The sequence below is a fragment of the Saccoglossus kowalevskii genome, chromosome 8 (genome assembly GCF_978046115.1).
Source record: "Saccoglossus kowalevskii chromosome 8, keSacKowa6.1, whole genome shotgun sequence".
NCBI classification, from domain to species: domain Eukaryota; kingdom Metazoa; phylum Hemichordata; class Enteropneusta; family Harrimaniidae; genus Saccoglossus; species Saccoglossus kowalevskii.
This window is the reverse complement of record NC_140648.1, coordinates 9847736-9862761: the sequence shown is the minus strand read 5'-3', so window position 1 is coordinate 9862761 and position 15026 is coordinate 9847736. Positions and strand designations below refer to the sequence as shown.

The 15026-nt window shown below is 35.8% G+C and overlaps 1 protein-coding gene across 1 annotated transcript; it reads right to left on the bottom strand.

The window, feature by feature from the left end:
• Positions 1–3637: 3637 nt before the first annotated feature.
• Positions 3638–4476, bottom strand: LOC146739298 (carbohydrate sulfotransferase 1-like). Its single transcript, XM_085502680.1, has 2 exons — positions 4459–4476; positions 3638–4340 (listed from the first exon to the last, which is right to left on the bottom strand). The coding sequence occupies exon 2, from the start codon at positions 4265–4267 to the stop codon at positions 3638–3640; it is 630 nt and encodes a 209-aa protein (XP_085358806.1). The 5' UTR covers positions 4268–4340; positions 4459–4476.
• Between the last annotated feature and the right edge of the window lie 10550 nt (positions 4477–15026).

Below are 15026 nucleotides of genomic sequence, written 5' to 3'. Positions count from 1 at the left end.
AAATGTAATACTGAGCCAACATGACATGAGTCTATGTGTTTCACAATATAATGTCAGGTCACATGTAACACTGATCCAACATGATCCGAGTCAATGTGTTTCACAATGTGATGTCATGTCACATGTAATACTGAGCCAACATGACATGAGTTGATGTGTTACGCAATATAATGTCAGGTCAAATGTAATACTGAGCCAACATGACATGTGTCTATGTGTTTCACAATATAATGTCAGGTCACATGTAACACTGAGCCAACATGATACGAGTCAATGTGTTTCACAATGTGATGTCATGTCACATGTAATACTGAGCCAACATGACATGAGTCGATGTGTTACGCAATATAATGTCAGGTCAAATGTAATACTGAGCCAACATGACATGTGTCTATGTGTTTCACAATATAATGTCAGGTCACATGTAACACTGAGCCAACATGATACGAGTCAATGTGTTTCACAATATAATGTCAGGTCACATGTAACACTGAGCCAACATGACATGTGTCAATGTGTTTAACAATGTAATGTCATGTCATATGTAACACTGAGCCAACATGAGTCAATGAGTTCCACAATATAATGTCATGTCACATGTAATACTGAGCCAACATGACATGAGTCAATGTGTTTAACAATGTAATGTCATTTTACATGTAACACAGAACCACTATGACCTGAGTCAATGTGTTTGACAATATAATGTCATGTCACATGTAACACAGAACCACTATGACATAAGTAAATTTGTTTAACAATGCAATGTCATGTCACATATAACACAGAACCACTATGACATAAGTCAATGTGTTTAATAATGTAATGTCATATGTCACATGTAATACTGAGCCAACATGACATGAGTCAATGTGTTTAACAATGTAATGTCATGTTACATGTAACACAGAACCACTATGACATGAGTCAATGTGTTTAACAATGTAATGTCAGGTCACGTGTAATACTGATTTCTGTTGTTGTCGTTGGAGAACTTGACTTTTAGCTTCTTTTGTTTGTGGCAAAAGATGTGGTCGGAGAACGTTCACTTGATAAATGCAGCGACGATTGTGTACGCTTCGCTCGGTCGTCCAAAATCTGTCCACGTAAAACCATGCGTAGAGACTGTAATTTTCACAATTCAAAACACGCTTAGAGGTGGCCAATTCAATCTCTTTGAAGCCGTTGCAAAGGTTTCTTAATCAAAGTCACGTTATGTTAGATCAATTCACGACCAGCGCCCCCGATTTACCCACCACTTTTCCCGCCCATATTGACGATAAGACGGAAACTGCTAAAACTAAATAAATATGCACACGCAGACACGCTGCCAATTAGATGTCGACTTCATCCATTTGTTTTATGACGCGCAATATACCAAAGTTATTATCATTGGAATAAGCCAGCAAAGACACTAGAAAATACGGAGAAGATAAGTACAGTATTTTCTTCATGTAGTCTCTTTGGAAACTACGAATCCAAGTAAACGATTAGTAGAGTATGTATGTGTTCCTAGAGGCGGAGGAATACAAATACATTTTCTAATCATGCCGTGGCGAAAACTGTCAATAATATTTCCCTATAAGCATACAGATACAGGTGCGAGCACAAAAGATATTGTTTGCAAAGCATTGACACATCAGTAAGCCATCTGCTCTATGCTAGTAAGTATACTGAGTTTTCTGCTGCTAATAACCCCAAACATGACATATAATATGTAGGTACTGGGGTCGGTTAATTGTCCGCCTAAACTTCGCTGGTTTCTCTTGGGCACGTCAATCTTAATTCGCTGAAGGCGATCATTAGACCATACCTAGTAAATAATCATGCATATAACTTAACGCACAGATGGAAATCATTTACATAAGCCCCGCCTATCAAAGTTACATTATCCAATCATCATTTTGTTCATAGCATTTAACAAATCCTGAAACACTTGGGTGGATATAATTACTAGCATAATGATGTTATCCGAAGTTGTTTACGAGTGACCATGGAAACAGTTTCTTGCATTCTCGGTGGCAATATTAGGACATGCGGCAAATATTCTCTTAATACAAGCCGCGTAGCTTCACTCAATTGAGTGCAAACAAATATCTGCTCGGCATAGTACTAATTCTCCAGTATATAAAACATACTCTAAGAACAGAATCGTAGCAATTGTGTTTGATCATTGTTTAATTCCATCACACATTTCCCATGCCAGACGGTTCGCATCTGAACAAAATCTTATAAACATCTAGTAGGAAAAATCAAAAACAATCAAAACTCTTTTAAAGGTGTGAGTTACTTTCCTTTTTAAATATATTATTCTTGACTATTGTAACTAAGTATTGATAATATTAGAACTATGTGTGCATGCGGCTTTTGAAAATAATGGTCATTTTCCCCCTTGTCGATCAATACTGAACAAACAGAAACATCTACTGTTATTTTCAACTTTGATGCTTTGTACCAACAATTTACATCATTTTCATCAACAAAGGTCTTCCGAGCTCAGTGCAAAACATAACATGACATAAGTACTAGTGCGAGAACGAATCTATCAGCTCGGCTGCAGGAGTAAGTGTGTAGTGCAAGACTCATTTGGTGGCTCGCCTGGGTTGTACACAATACACAGGAAAATTATAATATTGGAAATGCCGATGTTGGCGCAACAAAAAGATTTCTTTCAGCTTCATAAATATTTATAAATGACAGATGAATTAAATCACAGTCTGCAACGACGTAATTTGAAAACGTTCCAATGTTATTCAATCGGCCAATACAAATCTCTCATGTCAATTTGAGTTTATAAATATTTATAAAGATGAAGAGACTGCCTTTGTTGCGCCGGGAGTATATATTTATTACCACTCATGTCGGTACAACAATATCTATAAGGGATGTAAACTAATTAACTAATATAAACGTTTCCCTAATTTGCTAAAAAGATAGTTCATACATTGTTCACAAAGTTATCACGCTGATTACATAATAGTGTGGTTCTCGTCTACTCGTAACAATGATCAATGCTAATTAAATTTAATGAATTTAAATGATGCAACATAATTGGCAGATTATGTATGATACAACAGTTTTTATTGCTACGTGAAAGAATTCAAAGTCATGAATTCAATATACTGTGTTCATTTTACAATGAACACTACACACGCAATATATCAAATATGGTTGTGAAAGCGTCTGCACAAATTCAGAAAAGAGTTCAATGTTCAAGACCAGCTTTGCATGATAGAGAACTGTAGTTCACTGACTGTAGATGGCGACTATCTCTAACATGCAAAGCAGGTCTTGAACGAACATTGAACTATTTTCAGAATTTGTCAGTGAAAAAACTTGAGTAATACAAAAACAGAAATGTGTGCCTATCCAGCTATATACCTGTCCTGTCTGTCAGTATAATTTATTGAGTCATTAAATCCACCATTTTGCTCGTCACTAAAATAATTCTAAAAATATGTATATGTCACAGTATTAAAATGTAGCCTGGCGCTGAACGCCAAAACGTAATTTTGACGCTATTTACATTATAAAGGTTTTATATAATTTGTGTAGATGTGGAATATATCATGTGTCCATGAAAGTGGGCTCCACTCTCAAATGCAACTTTAAGTTTTGTTGTCCTTAAAAACTAGATTCAAAACAAAATATTTTTAAACTGATTAGGCAGTGATGTCATTACGTTTTTTTCATTGAGTAAATCCTTAGGACTTGTTACCATTTTGTACCCTAGCAATGTCATGGCAACCTTACATTTTTTTTGTATACTAAGAACTTTTGAAAAATCCAGCTCTTTCCGCCATTTGGTTGCCACTGCAGCAGAGTCACGCGATGTACTAAACGCGTTCCCTTTTGTATTTTTCGTGTTATTCATAATCCATTGGTGGACATTACGTGGCATATCTAACCCAAGAAAATCATATATGTCTTTAGCTTTCACATACGGGTCTTTTGAAATGTCCTCATACCTGACTAACATATAACGACCGTTCATCCATGACGGGGAAGTTGCAACAATATGCAAATTCTTAGTTATATCATTGCACAAATCTGTAGTTTCATCTAGACGAGTTGCTCTTCTTTTAAAATCCATGTTTGACTCTTTCATTTTTATTCTCGAGTTTATCGTTCCCCGTGGATCACGTACTAAGTGGATGATTTTTAGATTGATTGACGGGTCCATGGCAAATGACCGCAGTAGCTCGATATCGTAGAGACGAATAATTTTCATGGCTTTGTACGGGTGTACTAGGCACATACTTCTCATATTTTCTATTTTATCGCTCACGGGCAACTTGTTTGCTTTCTTGCAAAACGCAGATTGCGAAAGTACATTACTGCTGGAACAAAATAATAAATGGAATCCAATAGTGAAATCGGCATTTGTAAAATTACATTTGAATAAACGATCAATTATTTCCACTGACTGTGCATCAAAAATGTCACCATTCATCTTACCACTCAACACTCTTCTGGTGAACGGAAATAACGGCTCAAACATGTACATCACTTCAGGATTCTGGTTGAGAATCTCTCCAAGAAACGACGATCCTGTTCTTTTACTTGCAAAGATAACTATATGGAGCTTACTTTCAAGAGGTATCTCAGAATGGTTAGGTTTATTTTGACTTGATTCGTATTCCATCACCCGAGTATTTTCTGGAACTACACCAAATATTCCTAATTCAATGGTGCCTTACAAGAAAAATATATAAAATTAATTTGATATTGATTGAAAGTATATTACTCTGGGTTATGATATTCAAGTTACAATGAACCAACATTTCTCGCCTAGTTTAACATGCGGCTATTCGGCTCAATAGTATCAATTCTTACCTCTTTTCTCTAGGATCATTACTGCAACAAGAGCAAAATTGATTAGAATACATAAGTAAAACATATAGGACGACTTGGAAATTAGTTTTTTTGACCGGTTGTTTTTTTCACCATTCGCCATGTTAACCACAATTGTGAGTCTCCGTATAATCTGGAAATAAAAACAAATATATATGACTGCTATTGCTAAATTGCCAAAATCAAGTTCATTACTTAATAATTGCCTAATCGGGGTACTGATTTATCAGTACATACCACGGTATTACATGTGACAGCACTATTAACGTAGTGAGATTTTAAGTTGAAATATGAGATTTTAAGTTGAAATATGATATTGTATGTATAAACATATTGTTATATCACAGTATTTCCTCTTGAAGATGTGCCAGTGCGCATGCCCGGCATAGGGCTCCTCGGCCAGCGACATATCGGCAAGTAATATGTTGCAAGTTGATGTCAATTCCAGAATATTAGGCACCCTGTCAAGGATAAGCTAGCACCTAGTTTCAGTTCTTGAGAGACGAGTCCATTTTTTGCTCTGTGTTCTCGCTATATCTTTGGTTATTAAATTAATCCTTTAAAACTTATGATATCCCCCGTATTGTATGCATTTCAACTCATTTTTATTGTGCACATTGAAATCACAGTTTGACATTTGACAAATGCGAAGACTTATTGGTAAGCACACTATAATCACTACCCACTATTTCCGTTGAAGATTCTAAATAGCAGATTAGATTATATATGTGACGAACATCAATAGCACTGTCAGTAATTGGTATTTCAAATCTTTGAAAGAAATCGTTTTGATGATTGGAAATGCAAACGTGAAGCATTATGTTCGGAGTAATACGGTTTTTCATTCTAAATAGTGCAGTATTAAGCTGTATACTACTAATCATGAGGTTTTTATAAATAGAAAAATAAAAAAAAATGAAATATTATTATGGCTAGAGTTTAGCGTTAAATAAGTGAACGAGAAAAAAGTGTAGTCGGGGTTTGTACCGAGTTTGGGGTAACTCAGCAATCGTAGATTAGCTCAATAGGCTAGAGATACGTACGGGAATCATTACCGGGCGGTAAGGGTATATACATTGAAGAGATACGAATAGTTCAGTATGCAACGCTTAGTAGATGTATTCTTAATGTACAGTAGATCCGATCCACGACTGACGTGATACTGTTTGTTAGTCCACACGGTGACGAGAGTTCATGTAATGGGGTGAATCAACGGCGAACGAGATTCGTCTGACTTGCGAACTCTCCGTTCGTGTCACCAAGCCCGGGCTGTGGATCTCTCCACTCAGTATTCAAGGGTGTTCTGAAGTCTCATCCCTCGTAAACATAAGCTTTTGTCATGGATCGGTCATTCTTTAAACTCATTATATTTCAGCTATTTCGATTGAACCTTAGTTACACTTAATGAATGATCTATTAGTATGAGAATAACACAATTAAGCTCAGAAAACATGATGCCAATACAGCAAAGCACAAATTCAGATTAAACCACAGGGAGCCCAGGAACTATAATCAACTGTAGTACGCAGTCTCTATGAGCGGGGGGGTATCGGCTGGTATCTAGTGTAAGAAATAGACAAGGGATGAAGGCTCCAGTCAGCTCACATTTTTTAAACTCGAAAAAACAGACGAAAAGAATGAAAAATAAAATCTAAAAAAAATACCAGGTTGAAGAATATTAGTTGCTCCTCCAAATTCCGCCAAAGCCTTACCCACATTTTACCGATATCTGCAGAATAAAATCTAGAAAACTACACATTTGGCGAAATTTGAAGGAGCAACTAATATTCTTCAACCTGGTATTTTTTATAGATTTTATTTTTCATTCTTTTTGTCTGTTTTTTCGAGTTTAAAAAATATGAGCTGGCTGGAGCCTTCATCCCTTGTCTTTTTCTTACACTAGATACCAGCCGATACCCCCCCCCTCCCCGCTCATAGGGAGTGCGAACAGTTGATCATAGTTCCTGGGCTCCCTGTGGTAATATTATTAGTATTAGTACAGATGATTTCTGATGATATATTTGGTTTGTTTTTGATACATCATATCTTTAATGTAAATGAGTTTTAATTTCCAGTGCCTTATACACAATACACAGACTTACAACATCCTGGTTACGCCTAGATTAACGAACTTTGGAGTGGCTGGACAACAGTGACTAACCAGGACTACTGATAGACGATGACTATGAACTATGTCGCTTTATGTTTTAAGAACAGGGGTACTAGTTCGTAGCTCTCACACGGTTGCTATGGTTCTAACATACGCAATGTATTGTGAAGGTCTCAATCGGTAGCTTCAATATGTCGACATACCTTGGTGGCCCGGTGACAGCATCATGGTTACGCCTAGATTAACGAACTTTGGAGTACTTTGAGCAAGGATACTTGGTCGTGAGATTTTTCCAAAATAAACGAGATATAAATACATATTTGTGATTCAACCGGCATAGATTTGGAATTTGGAAGTCCTTGTTTTTGTTATGAATCGTTTTAGAAAGATGAATAAAGATGAACTTACCAGAGACTAATAAAACGACATCTATGTGTTCAGTGTTTTCATTCGAAACTGACTAGATTGTTTTACACCATGACCGTTGTCACGCGAACTGCTTTGCTTTAAAATAGTACTGGGTAGAGTTGACAGGTCGAAACCATTATTCTCACAGGTTGGAAGCGATTTTGATGGTCGAGATGTGTTGACACATATATCAATCAATTTATTTATCAGTATAGTCGATGTTGAATTTGGCGTTGTTATTCAATTAAAGTACATTGACAACATATTGTTTGCTTGTTAAAGAGCCCACAGAATCAGCAGTGAAATCAAAAACACCGTCTGCGAGTAGGCCACAGAGGCCAGACGACTTATATGTGGTTGCTTATAGCAGTGGTAATGTACATCATGTGAGACCGTGATATTAGGTGGTACAGAATTTGTCAAAACTGAAAAAAATACATATCATGTATCTATCAATATACGAAATCGTTTTTTTTTTTGTGAGCTTGAATTCACAGATGAAAGTCTGGCTGACAATAATCTCGCTATTGTTACATAAGGAAGGAAACGACCATCGACCATGCAGTTGTTGTTGTTGATCAGATCATAAAATAATCGAAAATGTCGATCTAACCACCAACAACAATGTTGTGCACCCTTTAAGGCATTTTTGGCAAAAAAAACAGCGTCAACTGCGAAGAATGTCGTTTTGATAACAACAGTACAATGTGAACTTAGTAACTCAGAAAAGCAAATGTATCTGCTTGATAGATGAAATCATGTAAACTCACTCGATAAACCGCCATTCCACAAAAAAGTCATTGACATGGTTATTATGGTACAAGGTCTACTCATTTCAGAGTCTTCATGCAACGATATTATACTGCATACTGAGAAACAAATAGTGATACAAAATGAATTTCCTAACTGGGTTGCGAATCATAACTACCTGTTGAAATAGCTCATTATGTTCATGTCCGTGATGGATTATTAGGCGTATAGTATCGTATATCATACAGTCTATCAGAAATTATATGGTGTGTGTTTAAGAAGAACCAAATAATGTATTTATTGGCCACGCATTAATGCACACAGGTACTGCTTTGTGAAATGCTTCTGGTCGACCATGGTCAAAGGTCAGATCAATTTATATTCTGTGGAAAGGATTATTTACTCACAGTGGAGACCCAATTTGCTCGTCATAGGGAGTCCGATACATATAATTCAGACGGATTGCCGGGAACATTTTATGGATTTTTTTAGAATGTGTAATAATTTAAATTAAAAATATTGGTTGAAAAGGTTGAAAAGTTGGATTTAGAAGCATGCGAACGAGGATGGTAATCACACTTTGCGTGAGGATTTCCTTGTGCATTAGAAACTAAGCTTGATAAACTGTAGACTTTATATATAATATGGAAACACAAACAATAAAAGAAATCAAGATTGTTTTATCCATGTAAATTTATAATTAAATTAACTTAAACAAAAGAGGTTAAACAAAAGAACCACCATGTGCAGTATTGACACAGTGAGCCTACCAATAAAATCTTATAGTCCCAATTCTGACAAGGGTTGAGAGACAATGGTTGTAAATTTTCACTTATCTGTCTATTTTATCACCGATGTTATGGAAATAATAATCGTATAATAAGGTGATTTTTAGAAGTCAAAATGTGTGAATATTGGCAAAAATGAAATTCATAATCCGTTTTTTGAAATAAATGCGAAAGTGTTATCCTTCACATTTTACAAATTGTGAAGCTTTGATCCATGGTCTGTGTTTTTAAACAATATGCATAAGCCATGGGTACATTGGTTACACATTAGGTGAGAAAACACAATATATTTGGGGGTTAGAAATAGATAAATAAATTAATAATAAATGGTATTGTTAGTACTAATCCTGACTATTAATTCTGAAGAAGGGTGTTAGATTTTGTGAATAAAGTCAAATAAAGTCATTGACTTGGATATAGCAAAATGCTTGGGAATTATTCCAATATCAAATAAGCTGAAGACTTGCGAAGATAGTGAGCGTGAAGTGAGCATCACCGAGAAAAAATGTGCGAAGCAATATGGAAAATGAGTTATCATGGTAGGTGGTTTGAATAAGATTGAAGAGAATGGTAGTTGACTAAACTAATATTATACTGCATTTATTTAGTAACGATTATAAATACAAAGCGGAACCCCAAATTGCTTTACAAAATAACAAACAAAAAATAAGTCGTCTCCAATGGAGACCAATTACGCTGTTGAACCATGGCGACAAAATAATATCATATGTGCTAGTCCATACACTTCAAAAAGCATAAAAAACACAGGGGTTTGGTACATGGAAAACTGGCTTGTTTTCATTACTAAATGGCGCCCTCACTCAACAATATATAGAATGAGTGGTTGGTCAAATGTTAAATTAGTCACGTGCATCTATTGGCTAAGCTTGTAAGTTGTACATACATTCAAATGAGTATAGGAGCATTTAATGTTATAGGGTGTATTGGGAGGGGTGGAGGAATTCATGCAATGACCAGTCGTAATGTGCTATCTCGTTGTTTTCAAGATACAGCCTGATATTTTTTGCTTTCTTGGTTGTTTCATTATGGATACAAGTTTTGTGGTGGGTGGAAGATATGTTGATTTGTTGTTGGGTTATTTTTTAGACACCCTGTAGCTTGAAACGGTATGATCTCAACCAAAATTTGATCTGGCGTTGTCTTCTGAAAACTTAGCACAGGCCAACAGCCCTCGACCAATCAGAGTCGCGATAAAATGTGGTTCTATTTCACCACAAATTCACTTAGATCAAGGCAAAAACAAAACAAAAACAAAGGATTTTCATTGCAATTTATTTATTTATAACACCAAGATCAGATATAAAGTATCCATTGAGTTATGCTCGATTCAACTGACACTACTGACAGCACGTAGGCCATCGTTGCAACATTTTGACAAAATGTAACATAATGTCATCATTTGATTGGCTAATACGAAACTTTTCTCGGGCTGATTATTACTGTTGTAGATCATGAGAACTAGTCACTGAATATGATGTCGGGAATAAATGGTATTCTGAACAAGCTTTATTAATTATTGCTTTTGAATTGGGAGCAAATTGTAACACCGAATATAGTCGTTGTATAAACGCAATCAAAGGCGCCGACCACGCGCGTTGGCAATAAATAGAACATGTTGCGACACAGTCTCACCAGCCTCTTTCACTCACGCATTCTAATTATATTAAATTGATGCACATTTTTTTTGCGGAGGTGTGTTTGATTCGTCAATGTAATAAACATAAGTACGATGGGGAAATAACATAATTATATATTGCGTGAGTGAAAGAGGCTGGTGAGACTGTATCACAACGTGTTCTATTTATTTTCCAACGCGTGTTGTCGGCGCCTTTGATTGCGTTTATTTTGTTTGTTTTATTCTTGAAATGTATCACTGTCAGCGTTTGTTTTGTCATGTCTCACAACTGAAAGTCCAAGCTGACTTTGTTTTGGCTGTAAGGATATGGATTGTAAAATATGAAGATGAAATAGTGTTCAACAAAGTAATTTGTATATGGTAACCACAGTCAGCTGGCGCACAAGTGATATAATAAAATAAATGCGATATTTACTATATTTTTGTTATCGGTTGGCTTAATATAAACCCAACATACCGTATTTTTGTGAACGATTGGTATTTTGTCCTGATTTGTAGGAATCTGAAAAACGCGTTTCACAACTTGTCTCTTATTTAGTTGTATGCGTCATTCAAGATGGCGCCCCCCATATAATAAAATATCGCATTTATTTTATTATATCAGGTGTGCGCCAGCTGACTGTGGTTGGGGTGGACATTTTAATGTAATATCAAGGGCTTTTGAGATGGTGCGTTTTAATGTATTTCTTGGTCATTTGTTCATTTTCAATTTTCAGAAGCAGAATTTATCCAAGTGTACTGTAACAACGGCTCAAGTGACTGTAAAATATGCCATGTCTTGTCCCCTTTCCTTCTTCCTCTTTCCTTACTATTGTTACTGGGATACCCCTTACCTGATGCAACTATGTAAATTGGTGAATTTATGTAATAATTACGTCTGTAATTGAGTGCTTTAAATTACTATGTAACACTTCTAGGAGTTTTAGTATGCCTGTGCATAGGGAAAGTAAAAATCCATTGAAATCAAAAGAAATACTGTTCAAATTATATAGCAAATTAGTTTTTAAAAAATCAGTGAAAATATAATAAAATAAAATAAAATAAATTAAATAGAGATAGTATGTGTATCTTTGTATGTTGAAGACTTGGCTAGCAAATTAAAAATATAATAATATGAGGTATGCAGTTTTGCTTTTTAATTTTTTGTTTGTGAAAAAATGGTGTTTTTAAGACTGCAAACAACAAAACACCTAGAGTGCAAGGCTAGTTCACCAACATGTCTCAAATATCTCTTCTCTTGTTTATTCTCATTTTCTCAAATATTATAATATACATATAATAATAATAATATATGCTACGGGATATTATATAGCACAGATTGGGTGATGTAAAATTGAGCTAGTACTGTGATGAGAATTCGTCACTAATCAACTAACAATAATACCGTTGGTGGAAGTCGACAGCTGCAACAGTACCCGGATGTATACTTGGACATCAAGTCCCACGTAATGTTGCAGATATCGATGCGATTGAAACAAGAGGCACGTGACCAATACGTGAATAAAGCAATATGACATCGGTGTTTAATACAAATATTAACTAATATATTATCACTCTAATCTCTGGTTACATGTAATGGCTCCTACTAAACATCGGCCTAGTGCTTATGTGCACTAAAACAGCACAAACTGTTATACAAAAATACTTTTTCGTATGATCATAACAATATCAGCAACGTGGGTTATGCATTCCGTGTTTGAGTTATTATCATACGTATCCTATTTCCAAGGGGACAATACATAGAACTTGCCTAATAGGGACGTGCCCCTGAAACGGGTCTCGTTTTTTAGATTTTAGGTATAAGTATCGGTCTTATTTCTGGTCAAGATAGGTATAAATATCGGCAATAAATATGCTCTTATGTAAGTGACAGAGGTGTTTCTATGGTCAAAATACATATTTTAATAAATCAATGTGCAATGCAACTGATGGCTTACATATGCTTCTATTGGAGATGCTTTTCTAATAGAGCAAATACGGTAACTATTTTATTTTGAATAAACAGTAATGACAGAAATGGTACTTTGGTATGAATATGGGTATAGATTTTGTCACTATCAAGTTATAAAAATGGTCACACTTTTGAGCACTCAGGCACGCCTCCCTACCCTACTATGTATCAAATACCCCCGGGGTCCTATTCCTAAATTTCATATGTTTTGCCACCAGAGCTGTGCAGTAAGTGTAAACACTGTATTGTCATATTTATTCTCATGTGATCACGTCTGTCAAAACAAGAGATGCATCTAGTGCATGGCAAAGATAAAGACCAATATGTGATTTGATTCAACAGATAGCATAACCTCCGGTAGGTTTGATTTTTCAATAAATCTGGGTGTAGAATTGCCATTTTATAACAATAAATACATCATAACTTACCCGGGACTTTGGTCAATTAAACTGCATCGATTTGTTCAGACGTCTATGTGGTTTGCCCTCTGTTTATCTCGCACTGCGACTGCGAGTGTAGTCTCTTAATATGCCCTTGGTTTGCTGTATAATAGTACTGATTAAGCTCGTGTGGTTGAAACCATTATTTTCACAGGTGCATTTTAATAAATGCGGTCATGTTTTTAAAATGTTGTTTCAAAAGGTTTATTAATAATTTGAATATTGTTAAGCCCATGTTAAGCCTGAATTCCATCTGAATTGTGTATATAACGAAGTGCGTCTCTCGTGTAAGGACACATCGCTGAACCAAAGACAAAAGTCGGCCATCGCCGTTAAGTTCGCATCTACGCAACAAATAGTCATGACTGTCTGAAAAACCGTACAACCAAAAAAACGTGGAAATCGCTCGCCTCTTGTGTTGGTGAAGTGCCTTGCGGGTTAATATTCGACGTTGGCAATAATTCGTGACTTATTATTTGTATTACGTGTACACACGGGGGCAAGGTTCGCTCCAAATTACAGAGACGTTCTGTGCATCTTCCTTTTAGAAAGACGGCGTTCACGAGTATATTTATGATACCAAAAAGAGCAAAGGCAAATCAGGTTTGAGAATACATATTGGATGGTTCGTCCTAAATGTTTGTTTCACGGTGAGTGTGACATTTACAGCGTACGCCCGTATGATAACACTGCCTACGCAATGGAGGTTTGAACGATTGAAATATTATTATACCATATTATAACCTGACATGAAAATGTAAATCATCACGTCATTTTACGTAAAACCACACAGATAAGTGATGGTATGAAACTTTCTTTGATATACAATTTATCGGTGTGGTCTCATTACAGGATTGATTTATTTTTTAACGTGACATGGTCATATTTACCCTATTAATCGCCCAACCTTAATGGGAATCACGGGTATTTACAGATGAGGGGAAGGAATCAGATAAAGAACATACGTCATGTTTCCTTTGGAATCATCCTGATGGCACAAGTTCTTATATTCGTCCAATACAAGTTGTTATAGAACTAAATTAGTCTTTTAACTTTGTTGTCAACGTATTATCCAACTTGGTCTCTAGGGGGCGTATGTGGATATCGGATTATACTTTTAATGTCAATGAAACTGATTACCATTCGATATTATTCACGACATTCATGAGTAGGTATTTCATTATTCAAAGCTGAGCCAAAACGTACACATAAATGTTGTTTATGAAATATAAAGCTATATATATTCGGTAAACTACAGGTTTATGTAGTGAAGAAGTCATCACGGTTCATCATCTACAAATTCATACGACGACCCCCCCGCCATGCCCCCATGTCCGCGTCATCCAAATATTAAAATTCACTGACGCTCGTAACTTTTTTCTATTTAAGTTACCATTGACATGTGCTCTGAACATATTCGCAATGCATCGTGGGAGTATAACTACGTAGGACTTTTTTATTCTCTGTAAATCAATTCAAATACCGTGACGGAGATAACTTGTTCTCACCTAGAGGACAGTCCTTCTATCTATAGAGGGACTGTGCCTAGAGTGAACATCCTCAGTAGGAATACACACACGTGTATGTAATTAGTTCAGTTTCATGTTTATTTGGAAGATCAGTGTATGTGCAATGACCGATTAGTGAATTGTTCGTGTTGTGACTACACACACACCTCGTGTTTATTCTGCCTATAAACTGTATAATTAATTATATGACAAGACTATATATAACTAACACAATATGAAGCACTTTAAACATACCAACACAAATAATTATTCAATACATGTTTGTTTGTTTGTTTGTTTTTTTTAGACTACAAACATCCTGGTTATTTTTTTATTGGCATCTGTATCCAAGAGGGAAACACCATTAGTGACTGCTTGATCTAAATTCTCTAGACGTGTCATGTCGGCACAGGAGAACAACGATATTATTTCGTCTATCACACCCGACACCAACAATGAAGCTGCTTCAGATAGCGTTCCCAACAGCACGAACAAGTATGGAAAATATAGGGGTAGTTTATATACCACCATCGGAGTCGGTGTGATATTAGGAATGAATG